The sequence below is a fragment of the Leuresthes tenuis genome, unplaced genomic scaffold (genome assembly GCF_036924035.1).
Source record: "Leuresthes tenuis unplaced genomic scaffold, fLeuTen1.0.hap1 SCAF_2, whole genome shotgun sequence".
Lineage (NCBI taxonomy): Eukaryota > Metazoa > Chordata > Actinopteri > Atheriniformes > Atherinopsidae > Leuresthes > Leuresthes tenuis.
Genome location: NW_027325356.1, coordinates 18,723,600 through 18,745,567, shown reverse-complemented (window position 1 = coordinate 18,745,567; position 21,968 = coordinate 18,723,600). Strand labels below are relative to the sequence as shown.

General features: G+C 40.3%; 1 protein-coding gene across 1 annotated transcript; it reads left to right on the top strand.

The window, feature by feature from the left end:
- The first annotated feature begins 2,183 nt into the window (after positions 1 to 2,183).
- fes (FES proto-oncogene, tyrosine kinase) lies at positions 2,184 to 20,094 on the top strand. Its single transcript, XM_072380472.1, has 18 exons — positions 2,184 to 2,512; positions 3,457 to 3,630; positions 5,370 to 5,466; positions 5,618 to 5,801; positions 8,137 to 8,274; positions 8,350 to 8,469; positions 8,619 to 8,741; positions 10,789 to 10,984; positions 11,770 to 11,850; positions 12,542 to 12,751; positions 13,092 to 13,214; positions 13,542 to 13,595; positions 15,297 to 15,415; positions 15,497 to 15,591; positions 15,684 to 15,807; positions 18,059 to 18,216; positions 18,336 to 18,458; positions 18,605 to 20,094. Exons 1-18 carry the CDS (start codon positions 2,288 to 2,290, stop codon positions 18,745 to 18,747), a joined length of 2,487 nt encoding a protein of 828 aa, XP_072236573.1. The 5' UTR covers positions 2,184 to 2,287; the 3' UTR covers positions 18,748 to 20,094.
- The last annotated feature ends 1,874 nt before the right edge of the window (positions 20,095 to 21,968 follow it).

The window sequence follows — 21,968 nt, the reverse complement described above, 5'->3', positions numbered from 1 at the left end:
GATGATGAACAGTCAGAGTAATCCCACCAAATGAAAAGCATTGCATTTTATAAAACAGTCACAGCAGATGTTTGTTTTGCTGTGGTCGACCTGTGAAACAACAGCTCGCTCAAAAATGTCAGCCCACCAGCTATTGCATGATAAATAGCATTGGGTAACACCATTAAATGTCTGACACAGTTGGAAATTAAACATAATGCGCCTAAGCAAAGGATCCGAGTGGAGCTAAAGTTGCCGTGGACACATTTTCAGTGTCGTTCCTGGAATCTTTGATGGTTTGAAACCTTTCAGCATCATACACCCCCCTTGATATGTCCCAGCTGGGACTGATGGGAGCTCAGGTGTCCAGGTTTGGGTTTACTGTATTTATTTTATTTCCCCAGATTGTTTCATCAGCCGATTGTTTTCCTATTCCTCTTTCTTTTGATGCATAAAGAACTTAAAAATGGAGTGTGAACTCCCACCTCATTGTTCTTCATCCAGCCAGAAATCTATTTAAAGCACTATAACAGTCCTTCCTTACAGCGTATATATTCTGGAAGTACTTAAAACATTAACATGGACATGCGGTTGATACAGCTGCGCCTACTCTTTCAGTTTTGTCATTGTGTGTCTCGATTAGTCTCACATTTCTTTAGCCTTATTTAATTCCCAGATCCATGTTAAATGATACTTTAAGGGCCTTGTAATAATTAACAAAACGCTAGGTATGTCCTTTCATAACCTTGAACTCTCAGTTTATAGCCAGAAACTGTCTGACTCTGATTAAACCTTTAAATCCAGATCTAAAACTCATCCTATGCTTCACTTTCAGACAGTTGCAGACTCTTTGTTGACTTCAGGCTGTGAACCTGTTAGCATTATCCCTCCTTTTTACCCTTTCACTGACAGCATAATCCATGATCTTCTTCATGTGAGTTAACTGAAAGTTACCGGGTCTCTCTCAAACAAACCCTGTGTTTTTGTTGTCCTTCAAGCAGAGCACCATCCAAACAATGGTTGTAGCTTTAAGTCCTCCTGACTTGTCGTCTCTGTCCTCTCATTCACGTTCTTAGAGCGGGACTTTTTTCATTCTCTCTGGCCGTCATTGCCTCTTTCTGGATGTTTTGAGTGTGTTTATCAAACTACAGCCTTCTCTTATGCTTCTTTCTCCCTCCTCAACCCTGCCATCCCCTTCAACAGCTAACTTTGGACTTGTGTCATAAACTGAAAATCGTGTGCAAGAGCACAATTTCCATTTCGTCACAGTTTTACAAATGGCAGTGAGATGGGCTTGGAAATAATCTGACGGTACAATAAGATGATTAAGATGAGTAAATATTTAGGATTCATAACAGTAAGAGATCTCACAAGTGTAGAAACACAAATCTGGATACAGGTTAACTTCTTAACTACGTTTTTTTTAAACTGTTTCTTTCTTAACGTGAACTCAAAGACGTTAAAACGAGATCTTCAGTGCTAAACTGCTTGATCGTTCTGAAACGCTCTGCCTTTATACAACACTTGCTAACCTTAGTGGCTCTACAGTGAGGTTTACAATGTCTCTTTTTTCTTCGTAAGTCCTCCGACTTACGGCGATAACCAAGGACACTCTCTGAGCCACAACTGCACTGTTAGTTGTTTGTTTGAGATTTGAGTCTTAACTCCAAACAATGATCTTCTCACGTGAAAATCCAAAATATCTGTAGCCTAAATATAAGTGTGAGGTGAAAGGAGTGAAGGAACATAAATATATCTGAAATGAAGAAGTAGGGATCAAAGAAACAGGGACAGAAAATAGAAGTTTAACTGAGTACATGTCACAACTTAACAAGAACTCGATCATTATTGCATCTGAGGTTTGTGTTGCACAGAGCAGCACAAACAGTGGTCCTGATGAAATATGCAGATTAGGATACATTTTTAGGTCTGTGGTTTCCCTCTGGCTTGACCTTTCCTTGTTATTCTTTACATACCTTAGAAGCAAGGGTCTATGATGGTAACAACAGGTACAATAAATAAAATATAGCTTTTTAAAATTAATGTGCTTCTGAAGCTGTTCCTGACTTGAGAGTATAGCCAGTTCAAACAGACATGAGGAAGTGCTGCCTCAAACGAACCGCTGAACACTTTTTGCTCACAGGGAAGTGAAACCCCTCTATCTACGGCCACAGAGAGATAGATACTCTTGGTTATTAGAGCAGCTGCTTCAGCCGCTCCACTCTGTTTCTGCTCCACTCCTGAGAGCTGGCTGTGGGATTTACTGCTCACAAGAAATCACTGGCAGGAGGACAGCTATTATCCAGGGATGGGCTTTGGGGAGGACCTGCGGTGTCCACAGGCGCACGCTGCAGTTATGCGGCTGCTGGACTCAGAGCTTCATCTGATGGAGGTCATGAAGAAGTGGATGGGTCAGCGAGCTAAGAGTGAGCGGGAGTTTTCGGTGCAGCTGCACCACATGACTGCCGTGGCGGAGAAGATGGACAAACCTCAGACCAGTGCAGGACTAGATTACATCAGTCAGCTCAACAAGGTGAGGTCCTCTCTACACCTAAATTATCAGATGAGAATCACTGGTTACTTCCCAGAGGAGAAAAGAACAGAACAGAACAGAACAATGCTTGCAGTCATTCCACTCACTGAAAATTTGTTTAAAACTAAGGGGCGGTTCAGAAAGTATTCGTGAACATTGTTCGTTATCAAGATTTCCATGAGAAAAAATGCGGAAAGACTGAACTGTGACTGACTGGCTGCAGCAATTTAAAGTCACGGAGTCATACCGTTGGATCTAATTCTATCAACATAAAGTGAAACCTCTAAAAAAAGAAAAACAACCCACAACCCCTGCTCAGCGCATGAAAACAAGTCCATATATTTTTAAACAAGGCTCTGGTCACAGCATGATCGTCATTTTGTACAAAGTAAGAAATAGTATCTCAACTACATCTTGTAACAGCAGGTACTTCTCGGTTTCTTTGAGGTAAAGTAACTGACCCATTTCTTCCTTCCATTTGCCTCATTATTTAAATGTCAAATGTGTCCTCAGTTCCAAAGAAGACAGCACTTACTGAAGAGAGCACTTGCAGCATATTCAATTTTTCATCTGCATGGCTTTTAGATCTACCAGATCAGCACATCTGCATGGATAATTCAAGATTTCAAGCATGTGGAAACTGTTGCGACAGATGCACCTGTAGGTGAAATACCAGTGACTGCAAAATGGGAAAGTACTTGAAGACCTTATTTGTTTAGCTACCGAGCAAATAAGCAGGAGTAGCAATAAAAGGTGGATATTTTGAGTTTGGGCCACACTTGCTTTGATTTTCTTCACACGACTTCCTACTTGCTGTTGGATCCTGATCCAACTTTAAGCCGGTTGTACTGAATTCGATTGAGATCCATCTCAAACTGAGAAACAAACTCCTTAAAGCAGTCAGATTTGTTTGCATTCTGGTGATTATCTTGTTTGTTTGTCAGTCCTGGGGAGAGCTGGTTTCGCAGACGGAGTCTCTCAGTCAGGTGATGAAGAGGCACTCTGAGGATCTGCTTGACGGTCCTATCAGCAAACTGACGCTTCTCATCAGAGACAAACAGCAGCTCCGCAAAACATACGCTGACCAGTGGAACCATCTGAAGCAGGAGCTCAACAAGGTGGAAGAAAAAGTGCACACGCACACACACACATACACACACACACACACACACACACACACACACACACACACACACACACACAGGTGTTTCCACTACTTATGGGGACATACTAAGCAGCGTGTGTTCATTTCCTTCCAAACCTAACTTAGAGGGCCTTTTTATAGGAAGGCCGCTATGTGAAGTCATTCACAGGATCCAGAAAACTTTCCCACTACACCACTTCCAATAAAACTCTTACAATTATCCCAAAAGGCAGGTTAGCTGCCTTTATGGTCAGTCTACTGACTATCACAAGAAACACCACTGCTCAAAAGAAGCTACGGTTTTATTTATTGTGAGTCTTATCACCTTGGTTGAATATATGCTTTTCATACGGACAAAAAGTAAAAGAAAAAGCTTAAGATTTGTATTTATTTATCTATTTATTTTTAACAACCACTGTTGGACTTTTGTGAGTTCAGTTATACGTGTTTTTTGAGGCTTTATAAAATAAAAGGGAAGTCCTTTTTGAGATAGAAGATGTTGTGTCACCTTGGTATCACATGTATTAGATCTGCAGTGGCAGTTTATAAACAGACTACAAATCCATCAAAAATCAATAGACTGGAATGAATGCATACTGTATTTTGATGCTATCTCTAGCTGGAGAGAGCCATGTACTGTTTTTATTACCCAGTTACGTCAAGCAGATGATATGTGCTTTATCAGTGATCCATGTTGGGCTTGTCGGGCAGTTTGTAGATCGTTGTGCTTCTTGCTTTGCTGTGCAGCCGGACCACCAGTGAACTTTGTGAGCATCTCTCTGTACTTATACAATACAAAAATCTTTTTTGTTGTGTGATAAATCAGCAACATTGACAGAAATGCTATGAAGGAGGGTTGAAATACTGCTGTCAGCAACACAACCAAGGTTAGATCATTTCCTCATATGTCGCAACCTTTCACAGATCTGCTGTCCACTTCCTGTGTATGTGTTATGTAGCGCTCACCCATACAAGCAACTCCCCTCCTTCCCTTCCATCTTATGTTTCAGATGTCTGTGCGCTGTAAAAGATGCTACTGTGTGTGCTTCTCTCTCTTTTCTTTTTTTTTTGTAGAACGTAATGAAGATATCAAGTTGAAATGTTTCAGTTTCGCTCTTTAAATCTGTCATTGTAAGAAAACGACCGGCACAGCTACTTGATTTGAGCTCTGCTTTTATACTGTTTATAACTCAATGAAGAGTATTTGAACTAGTTTTCCTCTCATCTGTTCAGACAGAATAATCTTAGCAGCCAATAACAATTTTCTCCAAACTCTCCAGAAAAATATGCGGAGTTTCTCTTGGATCAGTTTTAGAGCCTCTGCCTAATGCACAGGTTCATGGCCTTGGCCTTAGGACAAGAGACAAAAAAAACTGAATTTGAACTGAACTGAATTTTTACCTTAGGGTAATTCAGGTACTTATCTGGAGTAGGTCACTGAATCTTTCTTTTATCAAGTAAAATCATAAAGCCAAGGTAGACACATTTTGCCCCCTTTGTTGCAGATAAAGACTGTAAATTGTGTTCTCCTGCTGACTCCAAAAGTAGAAAAGATATTACCCCTTTTTCAAAAACCTAAATGTTCTTCCTCTGCTGACTTCCTAAGCATGAGGCTAATCTATGGACCAGCACACACCCCTGTTGGAAGAGCCAGATTTGTATCATCATATTCACATTTCCAAATGTTCCCTCTCTCTGCATTGATTGCTTCAGGTGACGCACACAGAGCTGGAGAGGCTGAAGAGCAGCTACAGACAGGCAGCGAAAGATGCAGCTCAGGCGAAGAGGAAATATCAGGACACTAGTAAAGGTGGCGACTCCTGGCATTATTTACTTCTCTAAATAGAATCGGTTTCATCATGATGGTACAGTCTGCTTTCATCTTCCTGTTCTCAGCGTTTAGCTGATATGCATTATCATCTTTCCATTCTGTGTTGGCGTCTTCCTGTTTGTGTGGACAGATAAAGATCGAGGCAAGAACAAAGAGCGTTACATAAAGGCCACACTGAAACTTCATGAGCTACATAATGAGTACGTCCTTTCTGTGCAAGCTGCTCAAGTTTATCACCAGCACCACTACAGTCACATCCAGCCGGCCCTCCTCAACGCTCTGCAGACTCTGCAGCAGGAGATGGTGCTCCTACTGTAAGATCATGTTTTACGAGGCATGTGTATGTCTGTGTGTGCATGTTTATGTATCAGGATGGGAGCCAAAAACTGATTGTTGAGAGTTAGAGCTAGAAATAGGATATGATAAGATGTAGGGGATGCATTCATTTTTATGATGGTTATAGTTAAAGTAGGGGGCCTTAGGGTGCATTGTGTTGACGAGTGCCACAATGGGGATCTAGAAACAAATACTAATGTGTGTGTGTGTTTACTGAACGGGAATGAGAGACACATGAGGATAGAGCAGGAGCCCTCATTTCCATACAGTGGGGATATTTACTAAAGCATAACAGCGTGCTTTGTTAACACCTGATTTGTATGCACCCTCACACAAAGAAAAGCTGCACTCAAATACACATTATTTAATCACAGCACAGTGTGAATGTTTGCCCATTATTTTCAAATCCTGGTAGCTCTCCTTTGCTGCTTTTCAAAACATTTTCTGCTCAATATAGTCCATTGTCACCTGACTGATGAAATATAATTTGCGTAGAATGGACACTTGCCTGAGCAGTTGTAACTATTATTGTGTATTTCCTACAACATCATCTCAGCAATCTTTATCTTCACATCACGTCAGCTCTGCAATGTTCATTTGCATTCAAGGAAATGGAGTCCTTTATTTCTGAGAGTTCACAGACAAAACTTTGGTACCAGGCTTGGAACTCAAATCATACAGAGGGTCAAAGAGAAGAAGCAAAACAGTGGAATATTTATTTTACAGGCAGCAAGACGATCTTATAGTTTGTGAGACGGTTTGCAAACAAGCCTGTTTTGTGACTTCATGATATCCACAACAAGAAATACCTTTAAAGGCCAAGCTAGGCGTGTTAAAATGTCAAAATATAATGACAAGCTGCAGTTGTTGATGCTGTCACATACAGAGAACTTTAGATATGAACCCTGAACCTTTGTATCCCCATAAATGAGGACTTACTAAGGCTTGTTTTACCCACTAAAAACCCCTCAGCTGTACCCCAACATTTTGCATGTTTACGGCAAGGGGCAGTTTATTCCGATTCACTCTAAGATCGAGGGGTAAGATGAAGCGAGAGGGCTCTTTCAGAGGCACGCTCCAAAAAACAGCTCTGTCTTAACACGCTTTGTGAACACGCTACAACTGGCAGTGGGAAAGGATTTAATCAGCTAGTAAAAAGGGACTACCCCCTTAAAAACATTTATATCCAAATCTTGGCATAATAAAGCTGTGACAGAGCTCATAAAGTTCCTGTTTACATCCTATCGATTAATGTGAAAGAAACTGGAGACAACTAATGAGCTATCAACTTCTTGAAGGAGTTTTCCATTTCACAGAGTGTAAAAACTAAGAAACTGAACTAAGAAAAGTAACTGCGACACTGGGAAGTAAAGATTTCCCACCTACGTTTGCAGAAGTTGAGACAGTAAAGAATACCTCTCAAGAATGTGGGGAAATTTTTTTCTTTCTGAATCTGGAAGGTTTGAAATGTCTAAAAATTTGGATTTGTTCTAATAAACCATGCACACTGAGTGTTTTACAGACCAACACAGATCAAGTCCTGGCTTTTCCTATCAAGATTATGAGACGTAAACTTTTTGAATTTGTGGTGAAATCACATTGTGCTTTGGTAGAAAAGGGAAGTAAACATTCGTGAACCTTGTTAGGCTGATTGAGATGCAGACGTTTTAAATTCAGAGATTAGAATACAGAAAGAACTGAGAAGAGGCACAAGAGGTTTTTTAAAATCAAAACCTGCTGAGACATGACCACAGATCCTGTTTTGGCAGTGTATGATTTCAGTCTGATTTCAGTTACATTCGGTTTGAATGCTTTCAAAAGGCAAAAATCCATATGATAACTGTTAGTTATCTTTAGTTACTTTAGTTACTAGACTTTAGTTAAAGTATGTGTCCTTTAGAAAATATTCAACCTTCTTCATGAAACCGAAACGCACATAACGGGAGGCTTTGAACAGGGCTCGATCCAAGGAATCCTATAGTGCTTCAACTGTGATAATCTTGCTGATATAATTATCTTAATGATATAATAATTGCGTAATGACACTTTGATCCGTTGGTTGTGCTACAATAGTTGAGGTACACATCAGAAGTTAATGAGTTGTTCTTTCGCCCATGTTCCCTCTTTCAGAAAGTGTAATGAAGATTGGCCAGGTAGTATTGATATAAAAATTATAACAGATGAACACGTAATCAGAAACACCAAAAAAAAAGCCTGGAAAAAGGACAGTAATCTGATGCATTTGGCTAGTTTAGTAGCTGTTCGCCCTGCCAGTCTATTTTCATCTGCTCTTCCCGGCTTCTCCTGTTCCAGAAAGGAGATCCTGCAGGAGTATTTCGACATCTCCACCTTCCTCCATCATGAAGTGGTGCGGATCCACAGGGAGATATCATCCGCTCTAACAGCCATAGATCCTGAAAAAGAATACGAAAACTTCATTCAACAGAACAGGTAGACAGCAACATGGCAATCATGAACTCCAACCCTTGGCAGCGATGATGATGTGGACTGTGGTTGTGATTTTAGGTCTGTGGGGGATATTCCTGCCTGTGCAGATTTTGATTGTAGCCTCCTGGAAGATGCTGAGCAGCTAAATCCCAGAGAGATTGAACTCAATGACCTTACGCTTGAGAAACTCCAGCACAAGTGAGAACAAATAACGCAATCTCATTCAAATGACAACACTCAACTACTTCCCTGTTTATATATATTTTTAAACTCCTGTTTCCTATCTACTTTTATTTGCTCTCATTTGCTTCCTCCTCTCACGTGATTTTTCTGCCCTCTTCTCCTAGACTGACTGCGGTTGAAGAAGAGCTGCTGGACCTGGCTCGGTCTCTAGGCTCTCAGCAGACTTCTGTCGAGCAGCTGGAGCTGGAGCTGGACGAGGAGCAGGAAGGGGTCAAAAAGGGCCAGAGGTGAGGGGGGCCACAGACATCAGATATGCTGTGCAATTATGTTCAGAGGCTGCAGCTGAGAGTTGAGAGTCAAAGCACGCAAGTTTTGGAAACTGTGAGGACAAATTACTAAAGTTTGCCTTCACTTTGCCTCGCGGGCAGTCCCTCCCACTGGGGAGTTCAGTGTGCTGTTGGCTGTGCACTGGCTAATAGCCAGTGTGGTCTCAGGGGGCAGTGAGAGCCTTATTAATTATAACGCACCGATATGTTCAGAGTTATGGAGCACGATCCCCTCATTTGTCTTGGTTGATGAGGCTGTCTGGGGGTGTTAGAGGTTTGTGGCCCTGTGGGAGTGATTATTAATAAGTTCCTGAAGGACAAGTGAGAACAATGTGTTTATCCGCAAAAAGTTGATGGTTATTGATGGCATATGGGAGGCACATATTGTGATGGAGCTGTTCGGGAGGTGAGTAGAGGTTATTCTGCCCTTTGGTTTGTATTTTGAAGAAACATTTTGTAAATCAGCTTGACCTCTTGAAGCGATCAGACTGACCAGCTACTCTGACATCATGATGAGAGCGGTTTCTTATCAATACAGCTCTGCTCAATTCTTCAAATTGAGCATTCAAATCTATTATATGCATTGTTGATCAGTTTCGTTTTATATGTCAGAGAGGTGCAGATCCCAGCACCTCTTTCACCCAGCAAAGAAATTCAGTTATAATGCAAAAGCAGCTAATCTTCGCTCTTCCGTGACTGAAATAAGAAAAGGTTTGACATTTTTGCTTGTTAAATGACAGCAGAATGTAATTATTATTCAAATAGCTGCTGATTAGATTCTTATCAATCAATTAATATTTTTACCTCTAATTACATTAACTTTATTACTTAATCTGCAAATAATGGAACTTCTTAGTATCTTCTTCCTCTTCTGGCCTCTTCCATTATGTATCATTACAGCACATTTCTTTTCTTGTCCTCTGCATCTGTCATCCATGAATCTAACAGCTCCATCACCTCCAACATCTCTCCTCCTCAAACTTCCAAACCAACTCAGTTTCTCCCATCTTGCTTTGTCCCCATGCTATTCCACACCATCAGTCCCTTTCATACACTCGTATCTGTCTCTCTGATACACATATCTTTAACACAACCATCTCGATGCCTCATTTTTGTGGCACTGTGCTCACTCAGCATACCTTAGTTGGCCTTTCTACATCTTTAAAAACCTTATTTTTCCTGCAACATCTGATTATGATAGCATTAGGTACTGTGGGATCCACAGTTGAATGCAGGACCAAAATGACAAAACAAAAACAAACTTCAAACAATGAAGAAGCCGGACAGAGGTACACACATACAAGAAAAAGAATAAACTGATAAGGTGAAACCAACAACAAGACGCTGGCAGAGAGGAGAAACCAAGGAGCAGAAAACAGGAGTACACAGTTTAGACACAGTTTAAACACAGATTAAACACAGATTAGACACAGTTTAGACACAGTTTAAACACAGTTTAGACACACTTTAGACACATATTAGACACAGTTTAGACCCAGTTTAGACACAGATTAGACACAGTTTAGACACAGTTTAAACACAGTTTAGACACACTTTAGACACATATTAGACACAGTTTAGACACAGATTAAACACAGGTTAGACACAGTTTAGACGCAGTTTAGACACAGATTAGACACAGATTAGACAGTTTAGACAGTCTAGACACAGTTTAGACACCCTTTAGACACAGATTAGACACAGATTGCCACTGTTCAAATGGGAGCACACTGGGAGCAGAAACCTTAAAACCAGACTTGGTCTCAACAAAACTCAGACAAAACTCTGAGTGCATATTGTAAAGCCAATTACATTTACACTCTCTTCTGAAATGATTGGAAATTATGCTAATGCCTTATTGGTTGAAAATCAAAAGATTTATGTTTATCAAGTCTGAGCTTTTATGTACTCGGCGTTGTTTTATCGACTTGTGCAACCTCTGGCATCAGACTAAAATATAATGAATATTTCTATTTCATGATACACTGTTGCTTTCTTCTTTCTCCAGGGTCTACCAGTTCAGTAAGAGACATGCAATGGAGGAGTGCAGACAGCAGGTTGCTCTGTCTCAGGGCATAAAAGCCAAACTGGACCTTCAGAGGCTTCTACTGAAGGAGAAACTGGACCAGCTTGGCTCCAGAGAACCTCCCTCTGCTCTGAAGCTGGACTCAGACACTGTTTCACTTTCATCCACCACAAGCAATGTAAGTTCTCTCTGCTGCAGGCTTCCTTTGCTTTCAGGTTAATTGCCTGTGGTTATTAGCTCTTTCAGTGTATTGATAGGCTTTGCATTCCATGTAAACTCTACCTAAACTTCACTATGTGCAGTGTCTTGCTGAATGTCTTACTTTTTGGATTCTGTTGAAACAAAGAAAGGACAAAGGTCATTGTGATGGAAGTCAAAATCTAATGACCAACATGTTCAGCGTCAACCAAACATCCTAAACTCTTTTGGATGCTAAGCTGCTGTGGCCTTAGAGGAGCAAAACACAACACATTTGTTCAGGAGCCAGGTGACCAATTACAAACATTAATCTCGAGACAAAATTCACTGCATCAAACTGTTGTTGAAGTGACTGTAATTCATCTTTAGAACGTGTTATTATCAGATTGTTTTAGAAAATGAGCACTGAAACAAAACACAAACGAAATCTTTGCATCCAGCAGTTTTGAAGAAATTTGCCTTTTTCAAGCTTTTGTGCTTTTATCAGTTGATGTTTTATATAAAAATGAACCTCTGCTGAGATATCTCTAATAATGACAAAAGTTGTCTATTGATGCAGGCCGCTGAAAACAAAAGAACAACACAACAATATTAAAAAAAACAAGGCAAACTTTTTTCATGCTTTTTGTAATGCCTTTACTGAAAAATTGGGTTTTCTGTGTTTAAAAAAACCCAAAACATTGTGTCTGGGCTGTGCAATAAGCCCCCAGAACACCTACATTTAATCAGTTAGTAACTTTGTGCATTCTGGCTCTTTTTCTTCAGGATCACGGTCAAGTTTCAGCCAAAGTCCTCATGGACGGGATCATGAACAACCTGAGCGGTCTGTTCAAACCTAAAAGCGAGGTAAGTTGCAGGTAACTTTACGACCTGTAAGACAGTGGTTATACATACCAGACAAAGACAGAACCAGTGGTGATACCAACTGGAACTGCATTTTGTATTGTAGAATGAAGGACAGTCGCTGAGGAACACTTTCCTTCCTTTCTTTTGGCCGACTCTGAGCGTAGCTTTGCTGTAGTACATGTTTACAGACACCTCGACCTCTAACGACACAACAAAAGAATAACTTAATCTTCTGGGATAAAGTTACGTTGTCATTTTTCAAGGTCCATCTTTATCACTCAAGTTCCTACTCTTATAATTCCGCCTGACTCAAGTTTTCTTCTCAGGCAGCTTATTTACGTTTAATGATCGCTAACAGACAGTAACATGAGCCAGCTGAACACTGACGTTGGTGCGGTTGGTCTGCCAGTGTTAAATCTATCATGTCCTGTACCTTAAATATAAATGAATAGATATTTTTGTGGGAGTAACTTTTCCTTCTGTATCTCCCATTCCTGCAGTACCCTGGAGGGGTGCAGTGTGATGTGGTTTGACTTTCAATTTCTAAACTCTCCTTTGAAGTGTCTCCCAATAATCTCAGCAGAATCAAACTGAAATCTATCCTGTATCTCTTCTTATCGTTTCGTTATTCATGTCAGCTTTGAAAAAAAAAAAAAAAAAAAAAAAGAATTACCATTTTTTTCTTCTTCAGGTTCTTCCAGTTCTCTCCCCCGTTCAGGAGGTGGATCGTCCTCTGGGGCAGCAGGACTGGTACCATGGAGCCATTCCCAGACTGGAGGTCCAGCAGCTTCTCAGAAATGACGGGGACTTCTTGGTGAGGAAGAGTCAAGAGAAACAAGGTTATGTGCTTTCAGTGCAATGGGATGGATCCTGCAAGCATTTCCTCATTCAGAACACGGATGTAAGTAAATCTGCTGCATGGAACACAGTATCACTGTGAAAGTCACACCATCAAATCATTTACCTCCCACACAAAGATGCATGCAAGTTTTCCATGAATAAAAAAAAAATCTGTTTTGTGTAAAATATGAGAAGAAGTGACATGGCTGACCTCAAGCTGGGCGCATTTTCTGCATATTAAACACGAGTTTGATACAAGAACCTACAGTAACATAAACAAACAAATGCATTTGTTTTCTATTTGAATGAAATGTATTTTTCTCTCATGTCACAGAGTTTTCTTTTCTCTCTGTTTGCACATCACCTCACCTCTGTGATGGCTTTTCTGTGCGTGTCAGTAGAATTTGTACCGTCTGGATGGAGAATGCTTCCAGAGCATCCCGAAGCTGATCCAGCATCTACAGTCATCCCGACAACATGTCACCAGGAGGTCGGACGTTGTCCTAAAGAAACCTATACTGAAGGTAATGCTGAAACACTCTCTTGCACATGCATACATGCACAGACCCTAAAAAAGGTCCACAAACTGTAACCTTTCCTCTCCCTTTAGATACATTTCTTTAATACGGCTCAGAGCTGTGTGGTCCTGAGCCTCAACACACGCTTGTAACACATTTACTGCTGATCAAAGAAGAGAGATAGTCGCTAAAAATAAGCACACACTGAATTCAAAGGGGAACTTCTACAAAGACGCTTCCTTCACACTCTCTGTACTTCTCTCATCTCCTGCTGGTCTCACAGTTTTTAGCAGCGCCGCTGTGTGTGTTGTGTTTTGTCTTTAACATCTATAGGACAAATGGGTCCTGGAACATGACGACATCATCTTGGGACCCCTCATTGGACGGGTGGGTACATCTGATATCTATTGACTGAAATGTAGAAACAGCAAGAGGAAAAGCAAAATTCTGTTTTTATTTCACTTCCTTTAACAGATCCCGTAAAGTGATTTAAATGTAATAGGAATTGATGTGGTTATTTTTTACAGTTGCTTATATTTGAAGACAAACTTCCCTCTTTGTGTTCCTGTCTCTCTCTTGTGCAACTGTGGAAGATACTCACTTTCTGTTTCAATGATGATGTTCAACACAGACTTCAAATTTATCACTTCAACTCAGGAAATAATTTCTGCACACCGAGAGGACTACTGATGTTGTCTTTGTTCGCTTAAATTTAAATTGCTGTGGGGGGAATATCTCAACTGTGGTCTCACAGCTAATTACTGTATGTTTATAGGTATCAATTCAGTCACATGATTGGGTTTTATAAAAGAATCCCAGAGAGACTGAATCTTTCACAAGTAAAGATGGGGAGGAGATCACTTCTCTGTGAAAAACCCTGTGGAACAATAATTAAAGGGTATAAGAGCAACAACTCAGCAGAAGACTTCCTCTTGATTGTATGTATGGTAGATAATATGAATCTAAAGACTCATATATTCCTGAAAAATATCTGTGCACATGAAAACTAATATTGAATAGCCATTATGTTGTGCCATCATACAGCCCTTTATTAAATACAGATATAATTTGGTGGTGGAAGCCTCTGCATGCAATCAGGAACACTTCTGAAAACCAGTTATCAATAAACACAGGCGCTCTCTGCATCTGCAAATGAAAGTTGAATATCTACCATGCAAAGAAAATACATATAAGCCCAAGATCCAATTACACTACAGCCTTCTCTGAGTCTCCTTTGAAATGGATTGAAACTATTAATTTCTTCTTGGTAATCAAGAATGTGACGTCTTGTGGGTAAAGATGAGAGAAACCATCTGGCTTATCAAACAGTGCAAAATTCCACATCTGTAGTGCTCTGGGGGTGCATTAATGCACATTAATTCTGTATTATACAGCATATACATGGATTTTGGAGCAACATAGGCTCCGATCCAGTCAATGTCTTTGTTTTCCATGGGCTGCACTATTTCAGCAGATAATCTTAAACTCACTCTTTCTAAACCACAACAGCACAGCTCTAAACTAGTCGACTTGCAGTCCAGACCTGTCACCCACTGAAGAAGGTTTAGAGCATTTCAGAATAAAGCAAACGTAACAAAAGATTCCCCGAACTGTTGAGCAGCTGAGGTCCTTTATCAAGCAAGAATGAAAATGAAGTCTCAATAACTAACAAGATTATAAAAAGAACAGGTAATGCAACACAGTTTTGAATAGTCCCCTGGAATTTCTGACAGCAGATTTCTCTCAGTATTTAATAAAGTACCTTTGTTCAAATATTCTCAAGACAATTTTGGGGTTTAAATGATTTGCAAATTACTGCTTTCTCTTTCTATTTGCATTTTACTCATCATCCACACTGCTGTGGAAACCGGGGGGCGTAGGTTAAAAGGCTACAGAATGTTTTCATCTTCGGTACGAACACTTAATAAAAGAGCTTGGAAGTAATAAAATTCTGCTCATACAGCTCATTTCATTAAGGAAATCATTATTGAGCGATGAAAGTGCCAAATCGTGACTCATTCGCCACGAAGTTAAACAGTTTTTTTAAAAAGTTTTTAAAAACTGACAATGTCGGCGTTGACTCCACAGGGGAACTTTGGAGAGGTGTACAGTGGTCATTTACGCTCTGATGACACTCCTGTGGCTGTGAAATCCTGCAAAGAAAACCTGGCCCCAGAGCACAAGAGTAAGTTCCTGATGGAAGCCAGGTTAGTACATGAACACACACACGTACACACACACACACACACACTCAAAACCTTCTGTAACTCCCCTCATTTGGTGTGCAGGATCCTGAAGCAGTACAACCATCCCAACATTGTGAAGCTGATCGGAGTGTGCACACAGAAACAGCCCATCTACATCATCATGGAGCTCATTCAAGGTAACACGGCTCACTCCCCCAACAGCGGCATTGATTTGTCCTATCCAGTGATTTATTGCAATATATCCAATTTGCTCTCGAAACATTTCAAGGTGGCGATTTTCTCTCCTTCTTGCGCAATGAGGGCCACAGTCTGAAGCCTAAGATGTTGGTCAAAATGACAGAAAATGTAGCGGCAGGCATGGAGTACCTGGAGAGCAAGAAGTGCATCCACAGGTTGGTCAGCAGCTACAGTGCTATAATCCAATCATTTAATCACACAGATCAACTACCCGACTTCATTGGACTGAAGTCGGAGTGATTCTGCTAACACAACCTGAATCTCTGTTGCTGTGTAATAAAGGCAAATGTTGAGTTAATCTTCACCAGCCAGAAATCTACTGCTTACAGTTGCAGATAGTTTGAATTTTGCTCACTCTGTAGCAACATGGAAACGCCCCAGTAACACTTTCAATGCATAATTCATGCCTCATCGATGACGATTTAATCCATGAATGAATTCATCCATGTTTGTAGTGAAGTTGTGCTGCTCACAATAAACAAATAGTCAGGTGGGATTTCAGTCATATGAGCGTTTCAATGTTTTATACATTACAGTTTTTAGATTGTGAGGCAATGCTTAGATAATAAAGATGCAGTGATTAGTTAACACCATGTAATGACCAACGTAATAACTGGGTCATAGCCTGTCAGCAACAATGGGTACATCAGGAAATTATATGATAATCTGCTAACTATAGAGATGGTTAATAATAGTAAAAACAGTAAAATAATCACATAAATATAATAATAACCTAATAATGATGTAATAAAAGATGTTTTCCTGTCATTGTGGTTATAATCAGGCTACCACCAAAAGAAGGTTTCAAGATGACTGAAGTCTGTGATTATTACCATATGATTGTGATAAAATTCATTATGGGCAAACTTTTAAATTGTTATCATTGTTTGAAGGTAATACTGTAGAAACTTATTTTTTATGAATACAACCTGTCAGCTGGAAACACACAGAGTTCCTTCTATGCAATAACGATGAATCTGGGCAGCAAACTGACAAGGCACCTGACAAAAAAAGCACATATTACGCTTTTCCCACAGAGACTGGGCTGAATAGAAGACCGAAACGTAGTAGTGTCACGACCCCGCTGGAAATTGTGAAATGGAAATATTTCCCCAGGCTGCTGTTTTCTGTAGTTGGCAGTTAGATTCCTTTCTAAACCTTTAAATACCAAACATCACTCACTTTGTTCCCCTCAAACAACAATTGTCTGCGCTGCAGCACTTCCCATGTTGATGCTGCTGTTACAGAAACAGGAAAAAAAAAACATTTTACCCATAATCAAAGCTGGCAGGAAGCTCTTCTTCACTTTTTTTTTTAAATGATTTTCTATTACGGTGAAATAAAGCACAACTGGGAATTCAACACTGCAGCACATTTAATTAATGAAGCAATAAAACACAACATAGTTAAAGTAAACAAGAACTTTAACCTAAGCTGCTAATGTTGAAATACCAAACAGACCACTAGAGAAAAAGAGGAATTACAAAAATTGCATTTGGGAAGTTAATATACAGGTTATTTCACTTTTGATTCACAGCAACAAAAAGCTGCCTGTCTCTATGTCTTTGGCCTAACTGTTGGCAGATTGAATGCTCATTGTTCAATGACCTGAGGCAGCAGTTGAGTATTTGAGAGCAAGGCTGTTTGATTTGGTGCAAAACCATTCAGAGCCTAATAAACCTAATTGTAATATTCTTTAAGTCAGGTGTAGGATAGACAGGGAACCCATGCAAAAATGCAGAGATGCGCGTGATGAGATCCTTTTGAATATTTTTCACAAGTCAAGTGAAAAACTGGTTCAAAACCCGGACTGCAGGCACATAAACACAACCTCAAAAGACCGTGAACTTGTCAGCAGGAGCAGGATGTAAAGATCAAACATGGAGTTTTGTATTTAGCTTAAAACGAAGCGTTCTCAAAGGCTGTTTTAAAGAAAAATGAGAAATTAGATGCAAAAAAGGGACCCGCATTCTTTTTTAAGAGAAAATTCTGCAGAAAAAGTCTGAATAGGAAATGTGTGTAAGATCTTTGTGCTGTTCATAAGACACTTTGAATAGGAAGCTCTGAATGAGGCATAAGTGACAGCTGTGAGGGCTTGAGGAGGAGAGGCACAGGAGGAGGTGGTTGTGATATCCGACTCATTACAGGAGCACTGTACAGTTCGCCCAGTGGGGACTGATCAGAGCAGGCTGCTGGCAGCAGCTCAGCCTCTAACACTGCATGTCAAAATGAACTCACACGCAACACCAGAGACATGACAGGAACGCCAGTTCTTTCACTCCTTTTAGTGCTGTCTGTTTTCTCATGTTTTTTCTCCCCTCAGAGGGGTATTGTGGCTTTTTTGTTACCTTTGTTTTTTTTTCTCTTCACATCACCTCTTACATCATTTTCTTTTTTTTTTTTAAGGGACCTTGCAGCGAGAAACTGTCTGGTTGCAGACCACAACGTGGTGAAGATCAGTGATTTTGGGATGTCCCGTCAGCAAGACGATGGCGTCTACTCTGCAGAGGGCAGCCTCAGACAGATCCCTGTCAAATGGACGGCTCCCGAAGCCTTGAACTATGGTGGGTCACTCTGCGATGATGTCACAACCTAAAGCATTTTCCCTGTTAAACTCTGCAAGTAGTCAGTTTAAAAACTGATGCATGCCTTTGCCAATGCTGCCCTCTGCTGTTGTTACCAGGTCGCTATACCACACAGAGTGACGTCTGGAGCTTTGGGGTCTTGCTCTGGGAGACTTTTTCCATGGGGATGACGCCCTATACAAGCATGAACAACCAACAGACACGTGATGAGGTGGAGAAAGGTAAAGACTCGTATCAGGCAAGGGGAGATGGGGTGTAAAACTGTTCAGATCCAGGCAAGGATAGTTGATTTTGACACAGATGTCTTTGTTTTTTGCTGTGTTCCGGCCATCTCACTGTGTATGTGACTCTCTGTGATGTGTTGCAGGATACCGCATGTCTGCACCACACGGCTGCCCTGTGGAAATCTCCAGGATCATGAGCAGCTGCTGGCAGTATGACCCCAGAAACAGGCCGTCCTTCAAGAAACTGCGCACTGAGCTCAGTGCCATATACAGCAAAATTACATGATGCCAGCCTCTTCATTGGACAGCATTATTTTTTTTAGCATTCGTCTTTTTTTTCGCTTGTTAGTTTGTGTTTTTCCCTTTTGAGAAAAGAGGGAAGTCTGGAACAGAACTCACAGATCAAACAAAACAGTAGTCCCTGGGTAATATTTATTTTTAGACTCATTTTATTGTGAAACTGAACAAGAGAATTGTTTTGGGAGTGTGTAGTGAGTTAGTGGGCCAAATGGTGGCAGCACTCATGTTTTTCCCTCCTGTGGCCCTTCAAGGTTTCGTTTTTTTTTTTTTTTTCGCATTTGCAAGGCATCTCCTGTGAGAGGGAAATGTAGATATGTGACAAGGCTGTGAACACTTCACTAGCTGAACTTCAGTTCTGTTTTCCAACTCTTCATCCCTGAGGTGAGGTGCACTGTATATACAAAAATAATTGAGCTTTTAATACAGAGTTTGATGACAACTCATTATCTTATTTTCTTCCACTTGACTGATATTTAACACCTTTAAGGCCTGGACGATCTGTTTATTTTCAGTTGAAAAATCATCCACAAATTCAACTAGTAACAGCTCCACTGCTAAAAGGGTCAATATGACAAAAAAAGAGACACTTGAGGGAATTTTTAAATACAACAGTCCTACTTTTCATCATTCCCACACCTCTTCCCACGACTTCATCACATTTTACTCTTCCATTTAATTGAAACGGTTAATTGTAGCGTCTAACAGTGAGTCAGTAGACAATGATGTGACTGAACCTGTTCTGACAATTTTTAGCTAGGACTCAAGCAACTTTGATACAACCACGTCACATTTATTGCCTAATTAAAGAGCATTTCCGGATGGCCATCATCACTGAGTGTGTAACAAATGCAACTTTTAAACTTGTTTTAGCTCCAGATCCAAAGAAGTCAGCATGTTATGTAAAATATAATAAAAACAGAATGCAATGATTTGCAAATCTCATAAACCAGTATTTTTCAATAGAACATCCATCCATCCATCCATTCATTTTCTATACCCGCTTAATCCGTCTGTCAGGTCGCGGGGGGGCTGGAGCCTATCCCAGCGATCATCGGGCGAGAGGCGGGGTACATCCTGGACAGGTCACCAGTCTGTCACAGGGCCACACATAGAGACAAACGAGACACACAACCACTCACACTCACTCCTAAGGACAATTTTAGAGTCACTAATTAACCTAACATGCAAGTTTTTGGACAGTGGGAGGAAGCCGGAGTACCCGGAGAGAACCCACGCATACACGGGGAGAACATGGAAACTCCACATAGACACCACCATGCAGCCCTCAATCGAACATATAAACTTAAACCAATTGTTAAGTGGGACATTCTAATATTTCACCAAAACATATTAGCTCATCTATAGTCAGATGGCAACAAATGTCTCAAAAAAGTTTGTTTATCACTTTGTATCAATTTTCTTTTAAAAAAGTAATTTCCTAGACCTTTGGAAGAGGAATGTTGTCCCGTTCTTGTCTGATAAAAGATTCTAACTTCTCAGCAGTCCCGAGTCTTCTTTGACATATTTTGCATTTCATGATGTGCCAAATAAGTGAAAAGTCTGGACCGCAGACAGGCAAATCCAACACCCAGACAGTTCTACTACTGCAGTGTGCGGTTTAGAACAGTGGAATGTTTTCTTCCTGAAATATACAAGGCCTTGCCTGAAAAAACAAACAAACAAACATCTGAATGGGAGTATATGTTGCTCTAAAACCTGTATGCACCCTTCAGCTTTGATGCTGCCTTTCCTGATGTGAAAGTTGCCAGTTCCATAGCCACGAATGCATCCCTGTACCATTAGTGCTGTTACAAGCCTGAACACAGAGATGTCTCCAGATACTCTGATTCGTTTGATGAGACTCTGCCTCCCTAAGGTGCTCTTTTTATACCCAGTAACGTTACCGACCTGTTGCTAATTAATCTAATTAGTTGCAACATGTTCCGCCAGCTGTTTCTTTGTAGCACCACTTATTTTACGGCCTTTTGTTGCCCCTCTCCCCCTTATTTTTCAGACATGTTATTGCCATCAAATTGAAGATGAGCTATGTTCTATTGTGTAAAATAAGGATTTATGAGGTTTACACATTTGTGTATTTTGTTCTTATTTACAACTTACACAGCACCCAGACCTTTATGGGAGTGGGGCTGTATTACTCAGGCGGCCTTGTATGAAGGCAGGGTAGATAAGGTTTAACTTAGAGGAATCCTGATAAAAACTCACACAGTATCTACAAAGTACAGACTTCCTTAACAAATCACTGCATTCCGTCTGTAAGTACATTTTGCTCAGCATTCAAACTATTATGCTGTAAGGTTGTACAAAAAAAAAAGTCTAGCCAGTAAGTGCGAAAGCACATCTGTCAAGGCTAGTTTATCACTGTGTAGCCTGACTTAAGGCAAGAACAGTCAACGTGTATTGATTTATTTTCTGTTAGTCCATTGGTTAACCTTTTTCAAATTGAGACATTTCTCAGTAAATAATTGCAAAAGACATCTACAAAAGAGTGCTGCTGCAGTACTCACTGTTTCAGTAGTCTGCGGTGATTGATCGTCATCAGGCTGTGTGAAAATGAACCAGAAGCACAGTGTTTCTTTTCATTTTGCTTTGTTTTGTTTGACACTAAGACTACTGCTGGAAAGTGTGACCGTCCGCTGAAAAATAATTCCTTACGAACATGAACAATCATCATAACAATAACAAACATAATTCAGAATGATGAATTACACAATGACAAATACCAAAAGACATTTCACGGACAGTTGATAACTTAATTTCTTCCATCCAGATTCAAGATGGTGGCAGCCTCTTTAACAGTGGAGGAAGAAATGGTGAATTGATTTTGCAGCTGTGGCATATAGTCAAATGGTTCATTTAGCTTGTTGTTTTACAACAGTATTTGTCAGCTCCAATGTAGTAGCTGTTACTTCCACCACCAACTACTGGCTGTGATGCACAGTTATTGCTGTGTGCTCACTAAAAGATATATAGCTGGTTTCTTTAATATGGCGCAAACAAAGATCTTCACTAAAACTACTTGTTTTTCTAGCAAAAAACTAAAAATTATTTATTTTCTTTTTGTCATTGTTCTCTTGACACATGAGAACAAAAATGCATCATATCAGCTACTTTTGTTGAGACAAGGCAGGTGACATTGTTGAGTGACACTGATATGTCTTTATGATGGCGGTGTGGGTGTGTAATGTC